Source organism: Tasmannia lanceolata, unplaced genomic scaffold (assembly GCF_043159265.1).
Source record: "Tasmannia lanceolata isolate RefF3 unplaced genomic scaffold, GAP_Taslan_0.1 ptg000006l, whole genome shotgun sequence".
Lineage (NCBI taxonomy): Eukaryota > Viridiplantae > Streptophyta > Magnoliopsida > Canellales > Winteraceae > Tasmannia > Tasmannia lanceolata.
The window spans coordinates 33,753,101-33,779,886 of record NW_027518683.1 but is presented as its reverse complement, the minus strand read 5'-3'; the positions used below and the strand labels follow the sequence as shown (position 1 = coordinate 33,779,886).

At 38.0% G+C, this 26,786-nt stretch overlaps 1 protein-coding gene across 2 annotated transcripts in view; it reads left to right on the top strand.

The window, feature by feature from the left end:
* NFXL2 (NF-X1-type zinc finger protein NFXL2) overlaps positions 1-26,786 on the top strand; it is an 86,168-nt gene that overhangs the window by 21,533 nt on the left and 37,849 nt on the right. For both annotated transcript variants that reach the window (XM_077383074.1, XM_077383073.1), the window contains 6 exons: positions 7,204-7,270; positions 14,452-14,544; positions 21,401-21,486; positions 21,599-21,761; positions 21,904-22,116; positions 22,355-22,545. In XM_077383074.1, the coding sequence (XP_077239189.1) occupies positions 7,204-7,270; positions 14,452-14,544; positions 21,401-21,486; positions 21,599-21,761; positions 21,904-22,116; positions 22,355-22,545 (813 nt within the window). The remainder of the gene's footprint in view (positions 1-7,203; positions 7,271-14,451; positions 14,545-21,400; positions 21,487-21,598; positions 21,762-21,903; positions 22,117-22,354; positions 22,546-26,786) is intronic.

Sequence of the window (26,786 nt, the reverse complement as noted above, 5' to 3'; positions counted from 1 at the left end):
GTTTATATTTAAGGTTCTAATTGTCAATGTAATCGACTCTTGCTAAGTTGGTTGCCTGGGAATCTAAAGTCACATCTTAGATTATCTTTTATGTTAATGGCTTTCAATTGTATGGGTAGCTAGTAGCTACTCAAACTTGGAGATTCGTTTCTGACTTTAAATATGGGATTTATTTGGATACTGAAAACTAATGTTTCATTGTTCCTGCTTAATTGGATTTGTCTGGGCTATCGATATAACTTTCGAACAACTAAAATTTTATTAAAATGAGAAGAGGCTGGACAACACAGCTAAATGAAACAAAACTGAACCAAACCACAACCCAGCCATCTCGTACCACACCCTGATTTCAGCACATTTTTGACCAAAATTAGATTAAGACTAAAGAGTCTCCCTATCATTTCCTTATTGATGGATATGGGAAAAAGGAGTTCTCAAAACAAATAGACAATTAATCTATCATTTCATAAATATTTCTTCTCGCCAGCTATGAGGGATTATTCTCGTCTTTGAGCCATAAAATTGTAGTAATAGAATTGCCTTTGACCCAAACTTTTAATTAGTGATGACTCCAAATGTTTTATCCCAGTCCAAGATGCCAACCTCTGCCCCTATTACATGACTATCACTGCAAGGACTGCAAATGCCAACAAGACCCTACCATAAGCATCCCAATATAATCCCCCTATTCCGATTTCCCAAGCCTGAGCATTGTCCACCATGGTGACCTTGCTGCTCCCGTCAAAATTCAGGTTCTCCCTTCTGAGCTATAGGCATTATTGCCAGTTGCATTTTAGGGGCATTAGTTACCATGCAAGCAACTTTATAATATGAAGTTAAATTTCTTGGATCATAGGAGATCTGTGGTTGAGGCCGATCAAATATCTCACTTTGTAGAATAATTTTGATGTGTTTAACAATTTTCAGTTTTAACGTGGGGGATTTTTCAGAGGTTATCCAATTCCAAGTTCATACAATGGAGACATCACATTATCCTGTGCTTGAAAGAAATGTCTATTTTTTCTTGCTACAAATATGGGCTATGAAAAGCCTATTGGGTGCTATGGAATCCACTCTTATTCCATCAGCATATATGCTTGGAAAATGCTAAATACATTTATTTGGGTCTTGGGACTTTGAAGAGTACTAGAAATTGAGTCTGGACAATCATGGACTGAATCTTCTACACCATATTGGACCAATCTTTCCTAGCCACAGGAAACATTAATTGTTATAGGTATTTGATTTTTTCAAATAATGCTATATCAAAGAGTGGAGACATCAAGGCACTTCAGGTGACTTATCTCTTCACATTGTAATGAAGAATGCCCCAACTGACTAGTGCTGAAAACTACATAGGAAGCCAAATGTATCCCTTGATGATTTGGACGATCAGAATTACCATATTAACAGTCAAAACATTCATCGAGTGCAAGGCTAATAGATTCTGCATCCCTTCATGGTAATCAAAGAAGTATTAGTGTTCAAAAACTTGTACTCGGACAAGAACTTGGCCAAGGTAAAACCAAGTCGACTTGGGCGACAAGAACTTGGCCAAGGTAAAACCAAGTTGAATTGGTTAAGTCAAAGATTGAAGCAAATATTTTTTCATCCACTCTGGCGAGTCAAAACAAATATTTTTTTAAAAAGCGACTAGTAGTGGTCTCCCTCTCATTGGATTTCAGTTCCTATTCATGCAATTTTTCATGGTAGTTGAAATCTGAGCCATCAACGCAATGAGAGCCCATTAGATTTTTCCCTCCCTTTGTGCAACATATAGAAGCTTGGAACCCACACAAGTCATGCGTTTTGGCCGGAATCCGACTTCTTTTCTTAAATTGAAGGATCTGCTGTAAAAAGCCGAGCTTTTTCCCTCTATATGTTTGGTGATTATTCTATACCATTGAAAGGAATTTTATGCTAGAAAAGTAATAGTCTGATTTTTTTCTGAAGTGGAAATTCACTCCAATCAAATCGATCTAGGGTTTTGAAGTTGCTTTTCCAGCCTTCATTATGTTCAGAATAAAAAACTCTATCTCATAAGAACTATAAAATTATAGAAATTAAAAAGCAGAGAAGTAAATATAAGGATAAGAAGCGAATATGAGAAAAGATTGAAGAATACCATGAAGAAAAGATAGAAGTAGATGGAACTACCAAAGAATCACACCAAGGTAACCTAGGGCATCACACCTCTAGGCTTAACCAAGGCATCACACCATGATCTAAGGAGAGGACATCACATCCATGTTTTTTGAAAGGACATCACATCCATGTTTCCTTTCGTGCGGGTCGGAACTTACCCGACAAGGAATTTTGCTACCTTAGGACCGTTATAGTTACGGTCGCTGTTCACCAGGGCTTCGCTCGCTGGCCTCCCCTTACATAATAGGGCATCAGGTCTAGAGCTAGGTTAGGGAATTGTAGCTCACTCGTTTCACTCCATCAAATATTCTTCAGGATGAAAATGCTTTATCTAATTTATGTTATTCGAAGATGGTGATGGTGCAAATACATTCCGTGCTTTTAACCCAACTCAAGCTGAAGAGACGTATTCGATGGTCACTGCTAACCGCTTTTGGTCCCAAATCTTTGGGGTTGCTTTTTCCAATAAACGTTGGTTACGTTTCTTTATGTTATTTGTACCAGTAACCAATTTACCGATGAGTGCTATTGGAGTAGTTGGTCTGGCTCTAAATCTACGTCATATGACTTCGGGTAGTTAGCTATAATCTTTCCGTGGACTTTCATAAATCTGTTTCATGTAGCTTGGCAAGGCAACTTCTAGGTATCAGTGGGATCTCGACCAGTCGCCTATTATTTTGAAGGGTACAAAAGGGAATGAAAGATGAAAATCCATCCGTTAAGACGGGGAAGGGAGGACTAATGTATTGAAGGCCGATTCATGAATGTTCCGGCCCGGCATGGGAGGCATGCCTATATTTCTTGGTTTCAATAGGACTCCTTACAGACGTTGTTTCTATCTACTATTATCTAAAACCCATTTTTAAAGAACTCGAAAAAAAATGAGAAAAGTTAAAAAAAATATTTTCAAGTTTTCAGAATTAGATAGCCGAATCCAGGAATCTTTTTTGATTCGGAAATGAGAGGAATGTCACCTAGAGAAGGAAATCGGTGGTCTATCGATTCGAGAGCTAGCCGAATAGCTTAGCCCCCATCGTCTCACTAGCCGACCTTGACCCCTGTTATTTTGGGGTCATATCTAGTATTCAGAGTTTGCCTCGATTTGGTACCTCTCTCGCGGTTCGCACCGAAACAGTGCTTTACCTCTAGATGTCCAGTCATTGTTGCGCCTCATTGCATTTTGGGGAGAACCAGCTACCTCTTATTGGCAATTCTGCACCAGAGCTTTAAGAGCCTCATCCCTAGTTCTCATAGGCATATCTCAGGCATGATGTAATATCACTTTAATCAACATTTGGCTTAACCAAGCCTTTTCTAGAACCAGAATAGCCCTTCTCAACGAATACACTGGTGGGGCAGGGGAGGCTCAGGCTCCGGTGGTAAGTTCAGATCGACACCATTTTCGTTGTCTCCATCACATGACTCCCCCACAATAAGGAAGGGACTTGGCTTGGCTCAATGCGCTCTGCTCTTACTCGTCCTGGGCAAATCCCTCGTTCTGTGCTTGGGTTGCTAAGAGGTGGGCAGTCGGTAGGGAAAGGACTCGCATGACGGACGGAGACCCATCTTTCCTTCCCATCATGTTCCCCAAGTAGATTATCTCGAGCCACCCATGAGTTGGGATAGTCTTGTTTTTTTAGGCCCTTTTGTGTCGTACATGCCTAGGGAGAATGCCGCTTTCAAAGGAAACAAAAAAGAATCTCCCTTTGATAAATGGAATAGGCACCGAAAGCCAACTTCCTAAAGATAAAGTGGAGTGGAGCTAGGGTCAAGCCTAAAAACAGTTCGATTTGCGACCGCTACTCTCATTTATGGATTCACACCGCCTAAGACGAGATTCTTTTCTTCCATTTGGAATTTTTATGCTCCTAATGTTTCGGCGCATCCCGACAAGCAAGTATATACCTGCTAATCCGATGCCCACCCCCGCCTCATATTGTGCCGGAATGGTATTTCCTACCGATCCATGCCATTCTTCGCAGTATACCTGACAAATCGGGAGGTGTAGCCGCAATAGCACCAGTTTCTATATGACTCCTCAACACGGGAGATGGAATATGGCTTACCTTGCCTCTACATTTAGAAACCCAGTACAAGAAAGAAATCGTGGATCGGAGCAAGGGTTCCCCGTAGTTCTTATTGGAGCTGCGAAGGGAAGATAGATAAGATGGTAATTGTGTGCCGCCAACGACAAGTGGTTGCCATGGTTGAATTCGGGTTTCCATCTTCTCCTTCAATCGCTTCTCTTTTACGACTGGGTTGTGAAAGAGTTCTTCAAGTCTTGAAATAGGGCTTATCCAATGCCGGCGGCGTTGTTGCTGTAGTTGTATTAGACCAACCGTGCCTATTCGAATAGCTTGTGGAAACCGTCGTTTAACATTCAGAGTGAGTTGAAGGTGGGAAGATGAGGAATGATTGGTCGTAGTTGTGGGATCTCGTCGTTAAACAAAACTGGACGAAATACTGGTTGGTCCATGTTTTTTGAAAGGACCATCCATGTTGTGGAGGCTAAGTCGTTTCTTTCATTCACAGCATATGTCAATGGCCTTAATGATGAGGTCCGGATTGCGCCAAAGTATACGAGGTCTTAGTTAACATAGGTGGTAGTTTCATAAATAACCATGCTGTCAACTCTTGTTAATTCCATGTACTTGTAGGGTATACATGTAGGGGGCATATTTCTAATAATAAGTGAGTGAAGGAGTGGCTATGTAGTAGGGATTTGAATGTAAAGGGAGGGAATCCTCTATAAATAAGGGAGAGTTGCTCTCATTTAGGAGCTTTTTGATTGTAAACATTATTAAGGGAGAAAAACGTCTGGAAGAGGAAAAATTCCCTGGTTATCTTGTAAGAGAAGGACATTGATGGAAGTTTGAGAAGGAATTCTGGATTTGCAAGGCCTTCCTCCACTTCTTAATTCGTTGTTGCAACTGAGCTACGTTTCTTCCCATGCTGTATTTTGTTTTTGGATTCAATATAATTGCAAATTCTATCATTTTTCTCATCTTTTTCTTGAATTCCTACATTTTTCTTGAATTTCTGCTCAATTTCTGTAATTTCTTGCGCATTTTCTTTCTACTCATTTTGAAGAAAACTTCAGCTTCGATCATAAACTTCCAAGACCCGGATAGAAAGACTTGGATTTCAAGAATTCTTCCCTAAAAGTGTACATCAAATTTGGTATCAGAGCCAGATCCGGAAGTAATTCTCATTTCTCCGTGATCCGAAGCTTGAAATTTCGATCGATCTCCTTCTTGATTGTGCAATTTGCATTTGATCCTTGTTTTGGACCACAATACGGATTGATCAATCACCATTGGTAGTGAATTCATCTGGAACTCTCTAGTCCCCATACGTTATAGAAGCTCACAATTTCTGCCAATTTCTTTACCCATCTTATGTCATTTTTGAAGCATTTTCTTCAAAAATATGCTTGAATTCAAAAATTGAATCGCTCAAGTTCTTTGATTCCGGCTTCATCAAGTTCACCTAATTCATGTTTGTTTGCAATTAGAATTGCTATTGTCGAAAGTTTCAAAAAATAAATTGTCGCCATAAGCTATTTTTGTCAATTTTGAATTACTATCTTCCATTTTTTGCTCGAGTTCGAAATTTGCATTGCTGCTTGTTGTTTTCTTTCAGATGTTCTTTCAATTCGAATACAACTAGCATTTAGAGATCTGATTACAACAGAATACAAACAAGAAGATCATAGAAATCTGATTACAACATAATACAAACAAGAAGAAAAGACTAAACTCTAAAACTACAAGCTAAAAACGAAAGCAAGCAAGAAGATCTAATAAAATAGGCATGGTTTTAAATTCCGGCCGAAATGCCGGGTGGGGCCTACACCAAAACTACCAATTTCTGTGTTTGCCCATATTTCGGCCGAAATTTCAGAATTTCTATAATTTCAGCCGGCAGAAATTTCGGCATTTTTTACTTTTTATTTTTTTGAAATTTCAATTTTTACCTAAATTTCGGCTGAAATTTCTGAAATTTCAGTAAAAATTTGGGATTTTCATGTTTTTTTTCCTTTTTAATGAATTTCAGCGAAATTTCATTATTTCGGCTGAAATTTCGGTTTCGGCCATATCTGAAATCGAAACTGAAATTTTAAACCTTAGAAATAGGTTAAAGAGCAATTGAATACGAGACTGAAAACAAAAATTTTACCTCTAGATGAAGGTAGTAGGTAGGTATGTAATTTTGTTAATGTATCTGTTGACTGAAACAAGTAATTTGAATTAGATTAAAGTGCTTGTTCTTGTCATGAAGTAAATTAGCATCCTAAAGCCTAAAACCATTAGTCTTCGAACTGTTATTTTTATACTGAGTCAGGAGTAGGAATTGAAGCTTAGATTTGTATTTGATACCTTTGTATTTGGTAAGATTTGAGAAATTATGTAATAACTTTGATATTTGAATTTTGAAATTTTGATTAATGGTTTGAGAGCTGAATATTTAGATTTGCATTTATTATTTTTATAAAAGTGTCATTTTTTTTTAAAATTATTTAACGCTGTCACGCTTTCAAGCTTGCCCTTCGCTTCCCCGACTCATCACACTTCCCGCTTCCTGCTTCCTGCTTCCTGCTTCCCACCTTTCCAGGGAGCCTTTGCTTCCTGCTTTCGCTTCCCGCACTAGCAACTTTGGTCCCCACATCATGGTAATGGGAAAAAAAGGAAAGACCATCTTACCTAAGTGATTTGTTATATTGCAGATACTTTGTACGGAAGGGTGAGATAGTGGATTTGTTATGGTGTGAAAGTAAGTGTACAATTGTGAGAACCCGGTATTAAAATGTTCGTAATCTGTCAAGTAGTTTAGTTCCTCTAATACAATTTTGTCCTTCATGGTATGATGTTGTATTCTCTTGGAGCCAGAGATCATAAACTTTGTTCAGATTTTATAACTGTTTTTTGTTTTTTTTTTTAAAGTGAACGATGTGTGTGAATCAGATTAAAATTTTACTAATGATCCTGTGGCATGACACATCAACAGTCGTTGCTTTTGATATCTTCTCTATATGACTAAAAAATGAGTTTTTTGCAGAGGCGCCTGTGCTCCTTGTCCAGTGATGGTGTCCATTGCATGTTTATGTGGAGAAACACACTTTGAGGTGCGATTTTGTCTTGTATATTCTATTTTTTAAACTTTGGATCTTAGCTTTTCTCTGGTTGCTTTAGGGCATTATAAATCATATTTAATTGAAATTTTTTTATAATGACAATTTTGTTAAGAATAGGTGAAAACAAAACGGACGGCTGAGCTGATGCGAATAAACAGCTCAACAACATCAAAGGCTACAAAAATTTGAAAAAACACCCTCGGGATAATAAGAACTACAATGGAAATGCTACAAGATTCTAAATCCATCTTCATTGATCCCTCCTTGGCCAACGAATTTGCTTTGGACTTGGACTTGCAATGAATATGCTGAAAAGAAACAGTATATGGGTTGTGTAGTTCTAAAATCTTGTTGATCTATTCCACCAATCTACTAGGAAAGTCTATTTTTTCTTCTAATCCAAGTAATGACATTCAAAGAGTCTCCCTCAATCATAATGGATCCTTGAAATTTGGAAGAAAGAAAGTGTTACCCCTTGAATTAAAGCTTAGGCCTTTGATTTTGGTGAATGCTTAACAAAATCTATCGAACTATAAAAGGTTGATCTATTTGCCTCCAAGTCATCTTGGACAATGTTGGTCAGCACAACAGGTCCTAGGTTCACAAAAGATGATCCATCAACATGTAGATTGAGATGATTCATGAGCAAGCCCATAATTTAGCAAAGATGATCCAAGAGAAGAACAGGATCAATTGAGATCCAAAGACCGGGCTGATGTCTACAGTGGGCCCTACAGAGCTTTATTTGTCAAGAAATTTACAAACTTAGTTTTAATGATTTATGATCATTTTTATGATTTTTATTTAATTATTTGTCAAAGATATGATTTTTATTTAATTATTTGTCAAAGAGAAAGTACGTGTCTACAGTGGGCCCTACAGGGCTCTATTTGTCAAGAAAATTGCAAACATAGTTTCAATGATTTATGATAATTTTTATGATTTTTATTTAATTGTTTGGCAAAGAAATAGTAGGTTTTGGTGGGCTTTGTAATGAAAACGTGAATAGTGATTTTAGGACAGCTATATGTAATACATTTTCTTTTTGTATTTTGGGGTGCTCTATGATAGGGATTAGCCTCTATTTAGATTTATGTAATGGCATAAATTCATCCTATACCAATTTTTAGGATTAAAATAGGGTTTTAATGTGTTTTGGGCCGATATATGAGTTTTAATTTACTTTTTAAGTACAATGAGTTTTCTCTGTTGGGTTTTTGGGTTTTGCCCTACTTTGGTGATTCTATGATCAAATCTATCATCATCTTATCCTTCTCTTACATTGTATGTGAAGATCCATTAAATTGTTTGTGAGTTTGTTCAATTCTCTACCAAGTTCTCATTAAAACTCATATATATATATATATATATATATATATATATATATATATATATATGGGAAAGGTGTTTGTGAGCGGCCCCTCATATAAGCTTATATGAGGTGATGGCTAGAAACACGTGGGCCTACATTTTTTGGGTGATCCAAACCATTCATTTGATAGGCCCTGACATAGATAGGGTGTGCCCAAAAAATCAGCCGCATAGGATCATCCCAACCCTTCGAACTGTGGAGGTGAAAAATGGAAAAATCTGGGCAAATTTATAACTGCCCATTTTCACCCCCCAGTTCGAAGGGTTGGAATGATCCTATGGAGTTGATTTTTTGGGCACACCCTATCTATGTCAGGGCCTATCAAATGAATGGTTTGGATCACCCCAAAAATGTGGGCCCACCGTGTTTCTAGCCATCACCTCATATAAGCTTATATGAGGCGCCACTCATACTCACTTTTCCTATATATATATAGGGAAATGATTTCAGCACAACCATGTTTTGATACATGCTCTCACCTTGCTTGTCGTTTAGTATTTTCTTGGATTGAAAGTGCTTTTTGGGAATCGTAATAACCTTTTTACAGCTCTTTAAATGCTAAAAGACAAGCAAGTGAGCACATGTATCAAAATATGTTTGTGCTGAAATTATTTCCCTATATATATTATATACATACGTATTGGGCCAAAATGCCTTAGAACCCTAGTTTGATCCTAAACATTGGCATAGCATCTTTTAAGCCCTTGGGTCAACCGAACTAATAGGAGCTAAGATGTTGACTTGGGATACATAAACCCCCATTTGTGGGGTTCCATTGATAACAACACTTCTCATCCCTATGTTTCACCCCAAAAAAATTTACGAAAGCGGTTCAAGTTGAATCTCGCGTAACCCCACCTCCTTTACTGTGTCCAACACATGAGTGTGAGACGATGGCCATGAAAAGCTATTTAGACCCCCTATTCATTTTTTTTGAAAGATAATTTCATTCCAAATAATCGTAAGATTACAATAAATGGGGACAAGATGTTCCCAAATACAATCCAACGGTTAAATGGAAGAAAATATAAAAACCGTATCACGTTCCCTCCCGTGGTTCATCATAACACACCCGAGTGTCGGGAAACAGGCCCCCCTGCTTAGCAAGCCCATCCGCCATTTCATTTGTGCTCCTCCGCAGATGTGTCAATGTCAGGTGGATGATTCGAACCAGGTCACGAATCTCGTCCAAGTATTGGGCGAGTCTCCATGGAACGGAGCACCTGCTTGTAGCCCAAGCTATGACGTTGGCGGAATCCCCTTAGGGTGCGTTTGGATCGCCGGAATCAGGATTCAGAATTGGTGTCTGTACTGATTTGGGTGATTCCGCCGTTTGGCTTCATTTTCTAATTGGAATGGGAAACGAGATTTGAATCCCAGCAGAATAAACATTGGAATATTAGCCACGTTTTGATACCCGCCCAAGAGGGTGGTATTCTGATTCCCGGAATCGGGAGAAAAAAAAGGCGCAAATCTCATCTCGATTTCATCTTCTATTATTAGATATTTCCTGTAACCTCTCTCTCATCTCCTCTCCTATCCAGCTCTGCAAATCAGCGGCGTTCTCTCCACTTCGGCTCTCCAAATCTGCACAAAGGTGGAACGTATGCATCTCTCTCTCAATCACTCTGCAAATCAGCACAAAGGGGGTTTTCATAGGGGTTCTTGTGAATCTCTCTCTATTTTTGTGGGTTTATGTGGGTGTTTTTCATGGGGTTGAAGAAGCTCCAATCTCTCTCTCTCTCTCTCTCTCTCTGCAAATCAGTACAAAGGGGGTTTTTCATAGGGGTTCTTGTGAATCTCTCTCTATTTCAGTGGGTTTATGTGGGTGTTTTTCATAGGGTTGAAGAAGCCCCACTCTCTCTCCGTTTTTGTTTGCTTTTTTTTTTGTATGGCTCCTCTGTTTTTGTTCGAAACAAAGAGAGGGGTCTATGTCTCTTTGAATATGGGTCTCTCTCTCTCTCTCTCTCTCTCTCTCTCTCTCTCTCTCTCTCTCCATATTACGGATCCGAGCATCACTGGTGCGAAGGCTTGCAACCTCCATTCCCACCTTCTAGCTTTGGGCATGTCATTATTTTTCCCCAAAAAACAGTGAGGTGAGAAAGTACGAAAAAGTGGTGTGAATGTCATTTCCCTGTACATACAGAAAAGAGTAATTTTGTAGTCCCTCTTTTTCATAAGAGAAGTGCCATCTATTAAATGCTTTAATGTGGCATTTGGATTGCCAAAATTTGGAATCAGGATCGGCTGTTATTAGATGTATTTCATGCTTGAGTAAAGTTTGAATACGAAACATTGTTGTGTCTTTGAATATGACCATTGTGGTATCTTTTAAAGTTTAATGGTCATTGAGGAATTGTATTATAAACTTTTTTGCATGATATAATTCATAGGAAATTTGCTCTTTCCCCATACATCTTACATTTCGCCGATCAAAATAAACATGGGAATTGTAGTTCTCATTTTAACATTGAACACATTACAGAGATAGAGGTAGCACCAAGACCCATTTTTGAAAATTTGATTCCATTCCGGCGTTGGTCTGGACCCTACCAAACGCTGGAATGGGAATCATGATTGATTCCTTAGATAAATTCCAACGCTTACCCAAACACTAGAATTGGAATCATTATTTGTTTACGGGGGAATTGGAATTGGATTGGAATGTGATACCGATACTGATTCCCAATTCCGGTGATCCAAACGCATCCTTAGCTAATATCCAAGCACTTCCTCCGGATGGTAATAGCGATGTTGGGGTTGGCACCATGGTTTTGATCCTTGCAGCTACAGTCGCCAACTTTGTAGATGAAGTTAACCTAGAGCCAATACCTCATCAACATTATCGTTGAGAGGAGAGGCCTCAACCTACAGCCATGTTCTATCTAGTATCCAGAGGTATGAAGTGAAGTTAACCTAGAGACAGAGCTGAGAACGAAATCTAAATCAGGAACCAACGGTTTGACAAGATGATCATTTCCATCGGTGGGGACGACAATTTGACCGAGGGCAGTGTTGTGGATATCCGAAATGCGATGAATAACATTGGTGTTGCGTGGCCGAAAGTTATCGCCTGCTTTGGAGCTCAGATATGGTTTTCTGAGCATTGATCAACGATCAAAACTCATTGTTTGACCCTAGACAGAAAAGAAAGATGATAACAATTTAGTATGATTTTATATTTCCACCGAACTCACTTGAAACAATCAAAATGTTTTCTTTTTCATACACACTGAAATGCAGGCCAGTGCAAACCCGGGGGTTTATGGGTTATTTTGGAGAACTTTTGGATCTTGATGGGTTAATCTTCACATGAAATAGCACAACTAGTCCCAAATTTAGATTAAGAGTTAGAAAAGTTAGTCAAATCGCCTTTAGGGTTTTACTTTGGAGTTGGTCTTTAGAGAATTTTCATCAATGATCTTAAATCTGTCCAAACATGAAATTTTCCATAACAAGCCACAGCAAAAGAGAGCAATAAAGATAAATATGGGCAGCAATAAATGTATGGTTTGGATACAATTGAAAATAAAGAAAAAGAGAAATCTTAGGCCCAAAGTAACCCCCAAACCGGATAAGATATGCTCACGGATAAGGTGTATGCAAAGATAACAGTCCTAAGAGTATCAGTGGCTCAAAATAGGGTTTAATATTGTTGAAATCATGGTTTTAAATTTCGGCCGAAACGAAACGTTTCGGCCGAAATATTTTGGTTGTGGCACAAACCGAAACGAAATTCACATGAAGTCATTTCTTTACAAGATTTCACCGAAATTTTAAAAATGTACACCGAAATGTTATAATTTCCACCGAAATTGACACCAAAATTTTAGACATTTTGGTCGAAATTAAAAAAAAAAAATCATATTCATGTTTTTACATGATTTCGGCTGAAATTTCGGTCCGAAACTGAAACGTTTCGGTTTCAGTGGTGGCCGAAACCGACACCGAAACCGAAATTTAAAACCTTGGTTGAAATGGTGTTAGGAAGGATCTCACCCAGACAAGTCAGCACATCGACCTCGAATCTTGTATGCAGTCCAAGAGGGTAGTGGAGAAGCCGGGAAGGTCCGAAAACGGTCCAAGATAACCGCAACTCGCGATGGATGGAACTAGACTAAGAAAATGTCCTCGTTTGCAGCCTGAACAATGAAATCAATGAGGAAATATGTATAAGGCAGCAATGAAAGGGATCAAGATCAAGAAGATGGATCCAGATCAAGAAAAGAGATCAAGATCAATGAATCAAAAGAAGATAAAGTTCTAGAAAAGATCAAGATCAAGAAAAGAGGGAAAGGAGATCACATAGAAGAAAAAGAGAACGGCTTATAAATCCAATTGGGAAGAGTGAAGAAGAAAGGGAGAAAATAGATGTAAGATATAAGAAGGGAAAAGAAGGGAGGTGGAACGATAGAAGATGGGATATGAGAAGGGGAAAGAAAAGAAAGACGATAGGAGGGGCTAAGAAAGAGAAGAAAGATGATGGATGCAGTGAAGAGAGGAGAAGGGAGAAAGATAGGAGGAAGAAGGAAGAAACCCTTACCTTGTGCTGCTATTCACGTTTTTATTCAATAATGCTTCAATTATTGAAGTAAAAAGATATTTATAGGTGAGATTTGCCTTAAGTGACTCGGCCCTATCAATAACCAATAGGATAAACGAGTTTTTAAGTCACAAATCATTGATAAATGACTTAAATACCCTTACTTAAGTTACAACTAAATACTACTTAGGGCTAATATCGTCCAAGTATGCAAGAAAGTGGAGTATGAGGTGGTGAGGGCCCTAGGTGATGTGGACAACCCCCACGTCTAGGCTCCAAAATAGCAAAATTACCAAAATAGAAAGTGTCTACCAAAGAAAATAGAAACTATAAATAAAATGTCCCTCAAAGATGTCAAGTCATCAAACTCAGATCACATCACAGGCCGAAACCAAAAAATAAGTGTTATTAGTATACTATATCAGTATGTGTTATATTTTTTTATTTATATAGTTTGCATGTGAAATTTGGTGTATGTATTATGTATAAATATTTATGTAAATTTCATGTGAAATGTGGTATATACTAGATTATCATGTATACATGACAATGCCTGCCACTGGGTGTTCGATGTTAAACCATTATGCTTCGATTGGTTGCCAGTAAAATTGTTATCCTAGGGAGTTTTTAATCAAAACAGTGAAGTCAACGAGATTTGCTAGGTTTTTTTTTCCCTACAATTCGTAAAATTCCCGCCAAAATTTAGGGGTGTCATTACCAAATATGGGAAGGGAGGAGAGAGAGGGAAGAGAGAGAAAGAGCGATGACATCATTCCCTAGGAAAGAAAAAGATGTTTTTACGCGACATTGGCCTCGATACAATATTTCCATTCTTGCTAGGACATCATATGCTAAATGTGATTGCTTTGTGTAATTGAATGGTTTTTGTTGCTTATGCTTTATTGTTCTTGTTGCATTGCCTACAGCATTTACAGGTGGCTGCATTTATTCAACAACTTAAATATTACTCAGTTCCATGGGGAATTATAATTTTATGTTTAATGTACTCATTTTTATGATGTTCAAACTCCCTTGTTCTGATAAATGCACTGCTTCCCCTGTTTTACTCTTTTCTAGTTGGCTTTTGGAGCTTCTTGCGGTTCCCAGGAAGCTATCAATGACCAATGAAAAAGTGCAAAATAAGAGAGCAAAGCTATTATCAAAACAAGTGAATGCTGATGTCATTTTCATATTTTCTAGTATGGAGTCATTATTGGTGCTCTGGTTTTTACATCATTTTCATCCATTTCATGTCAGGTCCCTTGCGGGACTGAAAAAGGGCAAAAACCACCTAGGTGTCCTAAACCATGCTGTATTCCTTCATTATGCAGGCATGGATCAAGATGCAAGGTACATCACTTTCTTAACTGCTCCAACTTTAAACTCTTACTGTAAAACTTTAATATAGTTTCTAAAATTGTTATTAGAAATTTGTGTTTTTAAAATTTCCAGATATACGTGAAGATCAAGGTTAAAATCTCATATCTCCAATCTGTATTTGATAGTCTAAATTTTGATATGTAACCTCAATACATGATTCATGTCTGACAGTACGTATGAATGCCACAAAGTTATGAAAAAAAATGAAAATATAGTAAGAAAAACCTTATGGTTTCATTAGAAAAGGTAATAAATCATATATCTTCAAAATCAAGTGTTTATTTATTTATTTATTTTGGTGGGTAAATCAATCAAGTGTTTATTGTTAGAATAAAATCAGAAAAAGTAAGAAAAACCTTAAAAAGTAAGAAAAAACCTTATGAAATCATTAGAAAAGATAATATCTCATAAATCTTCACAGTAAAGTGTTTGTCTTAGTTTTTGACATCTATGTATGATACATCTGTTGCTTTACCACTTTACCTTCTCAAACTGATATATGATATGTTTTCTTTTATAGTATTGACCTTTTTTGCTAATTTTGTATTGTGTAATTACTCAAGTTTGACAGCTGTCAATATTAGTATGATGATGTTAAATGTCTTCCAGGTCATATATTAAGTATCATTATTCATGATGAGGAAAGTGTATGATGTATTATGTATAGAATCAGTGACCATCATTCAGGAAGAGAGTTAAGTAAATTTTCTACAACCAATCATATGTGCTACATACCATACAAAATAAGATATTACACGCCATAATAATTCAAGAAGAGAGTAAAGTAGTACATTTTCTACAACCAATCATAATTTCGCGCACCTTACAGAATAAGATATTACGTTTCATACAAAACAAGATAATGTATCAGAATCATTAAATCATGAAATATGGACCATGTGAAAATGTGTACAATTATTAGCAGCCCCTCAACTTGTTAAATAAATTTGAAATATAACATCAACTTATTAACTAATGAGAACCAAAAAGTTACAATTTGAACCAGTCGTATGGCAATTCATCTCAACTAATCTTTCTAGATTCATGAGAAGGGTACAAGAGCTAAGCTCTCAAAGAAATATGACATCATCTAAATCTTCAAGATAAAGTTATTGAAAAAATGATACACTATATTGGTACCTATTTTCCATGTTGTCATTGAAACTCGCAAGATTTGGATCCTGAGAAAGTTCTCCTTCTATTGGAGCCCTGTCTATATTCTCTTCTTTCATCATGGCTTTATCATGTCTCCATCTGTTTTGTAGTCCTAGTCACAAATTTTTTTTTTGAAATGGAGTCCTAGTCACAATTATTAATCTTAGAAATAGTGCAGGTTGGGGGAATAAAATGATTGATAAATAATGACCATATAATCCCCCTGGCTTAATATGTACCAACAACAGTATCCTTCTTCTCTGGTTTCCATCTAGGATTTTGACGAAATCCATGATTCTAATATCCGCGTATCAAGTGGTAATAATTTCGGATGAAGAAAGAAGGGGTGGATTGGTTTTGCTTAGCCTGTGCTTATTGGAACTTCAAATGGCGGCGTTGCTGTCGATGGTGTAAGCAAAACAATTGAGATCACCTATCTGGAGTTACAAATCCATATCCACGAAGGAGGTTCTGGAAAAGAAGTAATAGGAAAGAATTAATCTGGAGACCTGGGGATTGGAATTGCTCATCCTGTAACTACCTCAATTTCAAATGGGGGGACAAATGCCGGAGTTGTAATTTGGATAGATTGGAGGGTACTCTCTCTTCTGGTGAGAAAAAGACCAACCCGCAAGCCTCATTGGAAAATGTTAATAAGGAAGCTTATCGATGGCCTGACTCGGGGATGATCTCTTCACTGGTCGAGGGAGGTACTCCGTCCTTAATTATCTCGGGCAAGGAGGTGGAAACGAGATTGGATACCCTCAAAAGCTGCCTAATTGGGAAGAAGAAGAACACGTCTGGATCCCTTAATGAGCTTTGGCAGTGGGCTAAGAGATCCTGGAATATCCTCCCTCTTTCCTATCCTTGCGATTTATCAAAGGATGAAGTTATGTTTATGTTTGAGTCGGAGGAGGAGCCGCCATGATCTTGGCCAAAGGAAATGAGGCGTGGGATAGCCAATTGAATTCTCTCTCTACCTAGAGTACAGAGTATGTTTAAGGTGTGGAGGTGCGATGGGTTAACTTTTATGGCATTCCTCTTCATGTATGGGCCTTATCCACAGTTGATGCATTAGGTAATTTAATTGGTCGAGTCTTGGATGTGAAAATGGAAGGGGGCCACGACCAATGTATGGCATTCGTGTCTGCTAAAAGTCTCGCTCCACAGTGGAAGGTACCTCCACCCCTTATTCAGGTTCAAATATTGGCCCAGTGTTACACCGTCGGAGTTGAAGTTCAGAGCAATAGACGTTAGTTGGGTTCTGATACCGATAATCAGAATTTGCTTCCTCAATCTGGAAAAGGCTCCTCCCCTCCCAGAGTTTGACTCTTAGAAGATCTGGACTCAGAATCCGGAAAACTCTCGGCGGTGCTGGTGACGACGCTATCACAATCCTCGGAAATCCAGGCTAGGGAGACCGTTGACCCTATGGGGCCCATGAATTCAAATTTTAAATTTCATCCCTTGGTAGAAGCGTTAGGGTGACCTGCAAGGTATAGCGTCTCCCTCCTTTCTGTCCCCTCCTCTGAATGGCGACAGTGCCTTGGGATTGTCAAATAACCTTACTAGTCTAGATTGCTCCCTACGCATGTTATCAGATCCTACGAAGAGAGGGTCCAGATTGAAGGGGAATCATCGTAAACAATCTTCTAGCCTTGTCAGATCTACGCGTCAAAAGACACGAAAGAGTAGATTTGCGAAGCTGAGGAACGATCTGGGAACCATCAGGCCTGGAACTTCTGGATTATCCATTCATGAAGCCTTTCCGGAATTTCGAAAGTTGAAATCTGTGCTCCCAGGGAAGCAAGGATCCAGAAGGGATATATTTGGTTCCCTTGTGGGGTCTTCTTGTGGAAGATTATCCATGGACAAAACGGGCATCCCTTTCAAATTCACATCAGACGGGGTTGAAGCTTTAAAGGTAAATAATGAGAGCTATGATGGAGCCTCCATGCTACCCAAGGTATGTGTCGTCTATGGATGAGGGGGTTTCCCAAGTCTTTGGCATGGGATTAGGGGATAGCGGCTGGGAAGATAATATCTTTTATCCTGATACTGGCAATGCAATGATGCTATCAATTGGAGGCATGATTATCCTCATTTAATGAAAGGAATGATCGAGATATCTGTCTTTGAATGAACCCCCAAGGAAATCTACAAGATATGATTAAAATATTCATTTTTTGGGACCTTAATATATTATGGGAAGCCGAAAAGATTTACATGTATTGGGATGACTGAAAATGGCTACTACGGCGCCATTAATAGCCCTTTATGATAGAAGGTGATTGGGTCGCTCAACCTTAAAGAAACTCATTCACCCATGCATAAGCATCATTTCTTTATCAAGGTGATGGCGGAGGAAAAGACCTCGAGACTTCTTCAGTGGAAACAAGATAAAGAGGTGGGGATCCAAAAATCGGAGGCTATGATTAATAGGAAGAGGGCATATGGAGAGAAAGAATCAAAGAACCTTCGGATGAGGAACTCTCGGCCATTAGTCTTGATGAGGGGGTATTTGCCTCTGAGATTGTGGGGCTCCTATCGAACTTACAGAAATGTTGTCTTAAGGGGAGTCTCTTTAAGAGGTTTTTATTTTTTACTATCTCAGGATTCTTATGGATAGTGTTTTAGTGGTAACTTGTTTTGGGTTTTGAAGGATGGTCCCTGACGAATGATATATAACAAGGTTTTTTTTTGTTTTTTTGGCGTCTCCGACGTTGTAAATATGCAAGGGACTGCTGGTCCATATCTTCTGTAATCTTCAGTTTGAATTATAATATATATGTGTCGCTTTTCAAAAAAAAAATAAAATGTACCACCACAATAGAAATGTAAGAGCTGGGCGAATTGCGATTTTGTCTTTTGAATGAGCCATAGAGAAAAGCAGGATCCAAGTGATTTATCAAGAGTTACTTGTAAAGGCCATCGGACCATATATGCATATTCTCCCTAAGTCACACCGAAGGAAATGGTTTTTTTTTGCCTGCCTCCATGAGAACAGTTTGGTCCAGGAAAAATCATCACTATGCATTACAACCAAAAGACTAATCTGCATCAGAAATTAATGAATCTTGTGGCAACCCGTGTATGTATGATGATTATTTCTGATCTAGCATATTAACAAAAGGATAAAGATAAAAACAATAGTGGAATAATAAAAATGTAATTAAAAATTACTAAAAATGCCATAGATGCATATTTGAATTCCAAACGCATCCATCAATGATGTGCTCACATGTTATTTAAAAACCAGAAAAATAGAAAAAAAATCGAAAACCACTGCCAATAAAATATAAGCACATAAATTTCTAACTATATGTTACCAACACATGTAGCACATCCTTTGATTAAAAAAAAGATCTTAAAAATAAGATATCAGAATAGATAAAATGCAAATTCATTAGAAAAAAAATGAGCGCTATCACATGTCCATAGATGCAGAGCCCTAGAAGAGCACTAAAAACAGCCGCATATATGTATCTAGCAAGAAACATTACAAATGATTTGTAAAGAAAAGCATAAAATATTAAAAATAATAAATGTGTGAAACAAGTAGATCCAGCAGCACGGAGGTGCATCCCTCTAGCAATAAATATTTCGGAAAGCATTGTTATTTGTGTCTAACGGGTAATATAGCAGACCATTTGAAAACAAGGTAATAAAAAAAATGCAAATTTGAAATAAAAGAAAAAAAATGATTGATCTGGCAGAGACATGCATACATCTATCTTAAATTACCCAAAGAAAAATAATCTGCATCTATTTAGAAAAAAATATGTAAATCATTTGAAAGAAAAAGTATTAAGTGGAAACCTCAAAACAAAAAGCCTAAATCCTTAATTCTGAGGCCTCAATCTGTCCATTGATGCTTCACTCCTTGTTTTATACGCTAACCTGGAAAAAGGGTCCTCAACCATATTTGATGAGGTTTCGAGAAGGCCTAAAATGCCAAAAAAGGCTGGAGCAAGGGGTTTCAGAAGCCCCATTTCTGCTCTTATTGCACATGACAAGATATCTTGTGTCTCTCATCTCATCTTGTGGCATATTGTAGCGTATCGTGTAATATATTGGAAGATAGGCCTAAGGTCTTCCAGTGCCACCCAGTACAAAATCCAAAATGTAATAATGTCTTGTATTTTCTGATTTCTTAGAATTAACAGAATTGGTCTGATAACTGAAGCTGCAAAGTGAGACAACCCTGTGATCAGGAAGTTTTATGAGATGGTTTCAATATGCTGTAAATTAGTGAAAGAACACGAACCTAGAGAAAAGTTCATTAAACTATGAGCAGTAAAATCACTTAATCTCAAGAAAAGATTGACAAATCTGAATTGAAGTTCAGGGCCAGGAAAATCAGATGCGATGCTTAAATCCATTTTCTGGATTGAAATTTCAGATGTGAAAATTCCTGTAGAAAAGTCCTAGCCTTCTAGTATTTGCAACTTTTGGTATCTTTTATTCAGCAGCAAACAGAAAAAAAATGAAATATATATCGCAATAGACAAACTGGAAAAGAAATAACAAGTAAATGGATGATAGATGCCGAAACGATATAGTAAACCAGAAGAGCCCAATAGATGCAAAAAGGATATAGCAAACCAGAATTGCCCAATATCATAAAAGTTGTCCACTTTGGTGTATACAACTAAAATTATGGAAAAGCTAGCCCTAGAACTTCTTACTTTGCTATAGTCTTTCCGTTGTCAGACTCTTCAAAAAATCAATACGGATCCACCAATCCATTTTAATACCAATCCATATCAATACCAATCCATTTTAATAATCTCGAAATGTCTTGAAAAAATAACCATAAATTCCACCACAAAAATATGGAAAGGGTCATTTCTGCTTTGTTTTCACATGTGTGGCTACCCTGCTGACTTCAGCAGTATTAGATTTTTATCAATTGTATGACTCCACTTGGGCCCTATCTCTACTTCTCCACTTTGCATCTTCTTTCTTTCTGAAATGAGTTTTTTTGTTAATTTTTTTTTTTTTTTTTCAAATGGCTTCGGTAACATCCCCACCCCTTATCTGCCCCTCCCTACTCCACTTTGCGTGTTCGTTCTTTCTGAAATGAGTATTTTTATATTTTTATTTTCGAATGGCTTCGGTAACACCCCTACCCCCTCTCCTGCCTCTCTCTCTCTCTCTCTCTCTCTCTCTCTCTCTCTCTCTCTCATGGAAGAGATCTCTCCCTTGAGTTGTTATCATCCTCAAACTTGTCAAATTGTTGCACCTTGCTTTGACACAGCTCTTCTTTATATTGACTGCACTTGGGTAGAAGGTTTGTACATTCCAACTCTAGCTGTCATGCTTTGTATTATATATGCAACTCTCTCTCCTTCGGTGATGTTCTTATTAATGATATTCGTGATTTATTATTACGGTTTTGGTAACTAAAATCACTCATATCCAATGATATGCATGTGGAAAGTAGGCTCCTTGTGAATCTGGTATTGATTACATGCAAGCTACATTTTCTCTTATCTCTTAACTTGTTCTTGTTTAGTGGCTTTTGTTCTTATAATTTTAATCCATTTCATTGATTTAACTATCATATGTGGCGGTAAAAAGGCTTTCTTTCTATTATAGTAATTTTAGCATGTCAGATTAGAAGGCTTCCATCTTGCACCAATAATACTTATCTCGTCTCATCTGCTAGCCACATAGATGCCATTACGGAGCTTGCATACCTTGTCAGCTAATATGCGATGAGGAACTTCCATGTGGGCATAGATGTAAACAGAGGTTTGATAATCACTATTATATTTCAATTCATAAATCTCATTGGTTATGTTGGTGTCTAATTTTTTGTTTCAAATTTATGCTTTTTTGTCTTTTATTTTGAACTTCCCTTCAGGTGCCATGGTCCTAAGCCTGCTCCTAACCCAGAATTCACATTGAAACCAAAAACAATGAAATCAAATAAGCAGCTCATAGGTAAGCCAGGATCATCATGTCCTCCTTGCCAAGAAATTGTTTCGAGGTCGTGCTTTGGGAAACACATTGGAGCAGAACGACTGGTTGGTTATTGATTTTTCTGTGACAAATATTCCAGCATTTGAAAAAAATAAATACGTTTTTTGTTTTATTTTTGAAATTTTATTAACTTTTATAGATTTTCTATTTCTTTACCCTTACAAGTACTGTCATATTTGTTTTCAGATGGTTTGCTCAGATAGAGCAACATTTTCCTGTCATAACTTATGTGGAAATCTTCTTCAGTGTGGCAATCATTATTGTATGAAACCTTGCCATGTTGTTAAGAATTGTTCCATAACCTTGGATACGCCTGAAAGAAGTCAAAGTTTTCCACTTGATTCCGAAAATGTTGGGTTCACAGAGTCCTGTGATGAGTGTATGCTTCCTTGCCAAAAGGTTTGACTTTATTTGATTTGTTTCACTCTTACAGTTCTCTTCATGATGAGACTATTAATTATGATCTTTGATAGTCGTTATATCTACCTTTCATCGCTTGAAAAATACTACTTTAAACAGTGATTGAATATTTTTTACGAGAATTATTTCGTCTTTCAAGAGAAAAATACTACTTTCCAAGTTCATTAACTTGATGCAAATTATTCGTTGTACTTTATCACTTCTGTTTTATGATCAGGAGAGAAAGCCTGCGTGCCCACATCCTTGCCCATTGCCTTGTCATGCTGGAAATTGTTTTCCATGCAAAGTACTTATTAAGCGCTCCTGCCATTGTGGTTCATTGGTCAATGTTTTTGAGTGCACATACTACAACAACTTGCCTGAAATGGAGACGCACCGTGTTCGTTCATGTGGCGGATCCTGCCATAGGTAAGTCATGGGTTTCCCTTCTTTATTTGCATTGCAATGGATTCCATTTTGTGATATCCTCATTTGAGTCATTTAGTCCTTTCTTCATGAATTAATGTATTATACAATAAAGAGATGTTAGTAGGACTAGCACGTCATGGACTCATGCTACAATGAAGACCTTTGTTACTCTGTAATGTAATTTTCTTTTCTCTTGATGCGGGTAAAGTTCTTTTATTTTTGGCGACATTGTTCATCCACATTTCAGTCAAATGGTGGAGGGAGTAAATGGCAGTTTAAGTCATATCTGATACAGAGAGTGCATATTCAAATTATAAATGAAATTGGTGCTGTGAAGTGAGAATCATTCTTTCTAGCACATGGTCTCACTTATAAGAATCCTTCGTTTGGGACTGGAAGCTTGCATATGTTTCATTCAACTCATGGATTTGCATATTACTTTACACGGGTTCAACAAATTTGTGCATCTACCATGTGTAACAAGAGAGTAGGGCATATGGTTGAAATTTTGAGTTATTGGAGCTGGCTTGAAATGCAGAAATGGTAGGTCTCTACTTTCTAACCCTTCTGTGGAGATTGAGTTTTGACCCTTTTCTTTGTTATCTAATAATATCACTATAATATATTCTAATAAATTATGTAAATCAATTTCTATATAATATATTATGTGCTTTTTTATCTGTTGTTATGTTTTATGATAGTACTTGTTTCTAGAGCTAATTTAGATCAAGTCAAAATCATATGGCTTGATACAAAATGCACATCTACCAAAATGCCAAAGGGTTTAATCTTGTACATAATTATGCCTGTGTATATATGTATATGTCTTTACATTGTGCTTACATATATAAATAGGTAGAAGTTTGCAAAAACTTATATAAAAATTTATATATCTTATTACGTGTGGGAGCTTTACAGTGTACACACACACACACACACACACACTTGTACAGTACTTTGGCTAAATGCAAAGCAGATCCCATTTATTATGGTGAAGGATGTCACACCATGTGATGATCTCTCATCTCCAAATGAATCCTTCCGACTCGTTCACCATCTCCTTCATGAAAACTGCCTCTGAAGTGAAACGCTTGTTTGTTTTCTGCTAATACCCGTCAGTCTAGAACCCCAACCTTCTATTCTTTCCCAGCAGCAGTATCATCCTTTATAATTCAAACACCTCCATCTAGGTTCTTTTGCAATTCAATCTTTCAACTCGATTTTGATTTGCACCTATCGATAATTTAAAGCTTGTGGAGAAGGATATAATTACTAACAGCCTAGAAGACGAGCTGGTGATGGCGGAAGCATATGTTTGCTAGGTTTGGGAAGAATTTGGGTGGATGTTAGGATAGTTCCCGACGTTGAAATGTAGGTATGTGAAGTTGTAATTGGGCATTTTCTGGCATTGTCCTTGATGTTCGGAAGACAGGCTTCTGAAAAAGTAAAGGGAAAAATCATTTGTTTTGGAAGGCCACTGTATTTTATTAGAATAGAGTCTAGATGTTTATTTAATTTTGCACAACCTACTTATGGGAATCATTTATCATGGCCATATGCTCTGAAAAATAATATTTTAGGTTATTAGGATATGTGATGGAGGTGCATCCAATGATTGGAATTCCTTGATTAATGATCAACCGATGGATGATTAGAAGGCTCAGATTGGAGATCGGGTGGATGAGCTTGCTGGAGATTCTCTGGAAGATCGATCATCCAAGGTTATTAGGAGATCGCATAGGATTAAAGATCAACGGTCCAAGATGATTCCTTGTGCAGAGAGAAGAGTTTAGATTTAGTTTATTTTTCATTATTTTATGTTGAAATAAAGGAGCCGTTGATGGTTCACTTTTAGTAGATTTCTTTTAGTCGTGTGACGTTAGGATATTGAACAAGCAAGTAATCTTGAAAAGTCCCAGAGTTTGGAAGTATCTTGGAAGATGGAAGTTTACAAAAGTTGGGAGAGTTTCACGTAGAAGTTTGTTCTCCTCCTAATTTGAGTTAAGCTTGGAAACCCATGTTAGAGAAAGAAATTTGGTTACCAAAACTCTATAAATACCCTTAGAAGGAATAAGGGTGTTCTCATTAATACTGATTGTAATAAGGGTATACTTGTCAATATACCCCCTCTTAATGATACATAAATAAATCGTGTGGGGAGAGAAAGAAACCAATTGTTCTCTCCCCTTTAACGCATTCTCTCTCTGTCTCTCTCCCTCTCTCTCTCTCACACACACACACACACTCCACCATGTAGATTAACATGGTATCAGAGCGAACAGGTTGAAGATCATGCACTCCTACAAGGTGCTATTCATCCTTCTTTCCTCTTTTTTTAACCCTAAAAAAAAAGACAGTTTTTTGGGTTTTTTTATTAAACCCTAACCCTAATACCTTTTCCCTCTCCATCTTCACCCTCAACCCTAACCCGTCACAACCCCCCCCCCCCCCCTCCCCTTCTTTCTTTTCTTTTCTTCTACGATCTGTCAGTTTTCTAACCCTAATTCTTTAGTTCCCTTTGGCATAAACTACCCTAGCTTTCATTCATGTAAACCTGCCCTACCTAAAACAAAAAAAAATTTATGATCTAACTCTTTCTTCCTCTCTTTGTTTGTTCCGTGGTTAGTTTTGGGACATTGGTTACTAGTTTATTCTTGCTTTGTCAATGGTTGGGTGGTGCTTTTACACTGTTTCTTGTCCCGGCATTGAATATTGATGTTGTTGTGCGAGTATGTTGGCGGTGTTATTGATGGACGGGTTGGTATATGGATTCTAACCCCATGGCTGATTGTTGTTGTTGATGTTATTGTGGTTGATTTTGTCGTCGATCAAGCTGTTGTGGTGTTGGTGCCTGTGTTGTTGGTTGGTGGTCGTGACGCTGTTGTGGGTTGTTGGTGACCTTGTTTGTCGTGTTTGTGGTGTTGTTGACTTTGCTGGTGACTGTAGTTGGTAGCCTTGCTGGTAGTTGTGATTGAAGTGCTGTCCTATTCATCTTGGACAAATTTTTTAGTGGTTTTATTAGTGTTTGCTTGAATTTATTATGGAATATGTGGAGGAAACTTCTCGGCCACCAACTCTGACTACGAGTAATGAGGTTCGTTCTGGGTTATACACTGGCCAATCTAGTTATTCACATGTGGAGCCTCCACTTCAGATGACGTCCATAAAGCTAGACGGGACTAACTATCCGCCGTGGAAGATGACTGTCTCTAACTATTTACTTGGGCGTCGGAAAATCAGGTTTTAAGAGAACAAACCTCCGGCTACCACTGATTCAGCATATGCTCAGTGGCGTGAAGACGATGCTGTGATTCGTTCTTTTCTCTGGAGTTGTATGGAATCCATGATTGCTACTTCTCTAATGTATCTTTGGTCTTGGAAAGAAATTTGGGAGCAAACGGTTGTGATGTACTCTGGGGCAGATAACTTGACACGTATCTGTGATCAATTGACAGACTGGTTTAACCTTCAGCAAGGCGACAAGCCTGTGGGAGCCCATTGTAGTGACTATCTTGCCCTATGACAGGAGCTTGATTTATTAATGCCATTCATTGTTGACCCTGTCGTCCTTAAAAAACGACAGGAGTAACGAGTTGTTCGCTTTTTGGATTCATTGGGGCCTAACTATTTACAGCTTAGACAACAGATTGTCGGTTCTAGCTCCTTTGGTTTGCTTCCCACACTTGCTAATGTCTTCTCTAGGGTTTAGCGTATGAGGGTTGTTCAACGTAGTGATCTTATGACAGATGGGTATGCTCATGTGACATATGCTGGGTCTGATCGTGGTCGGGGTGGTGGTCGTTTTGGACGTAGTCGTGGTAGGTTTGGCCGTGGCCGTGGCCGTGGTGGCCGTGGACGTGGGTCCCGTTACTACACTCACTGCCGGATGGATGGTCATAGTGTTGGGTATTGTTATGATTTACACCCTGAACTTCGTCCCTACAGACCTGCGAGTGCTTCGACTGCTGCATCAGACAGTCTTCCCTCATCCGCCACCCCATCTGTGACTCCCGACACTATGGTCATCACTCGCACAGAATATGATTAGCTTGTGCATCTAAGGGATAAAGGAAAGCGGCCAACTGTCACGTTTGCACACAAAGGTAGCCTCTCATGTTTTCTCTCTGGTACATCTTTTGGATCATGGCTCATTGATTCAGGAGCATCCTACCATATGACTGATAATCCTACCATTCTCTCTTCCTTCCAATCAGTTCCTTCTACTTGCCCTCGTACTGTCA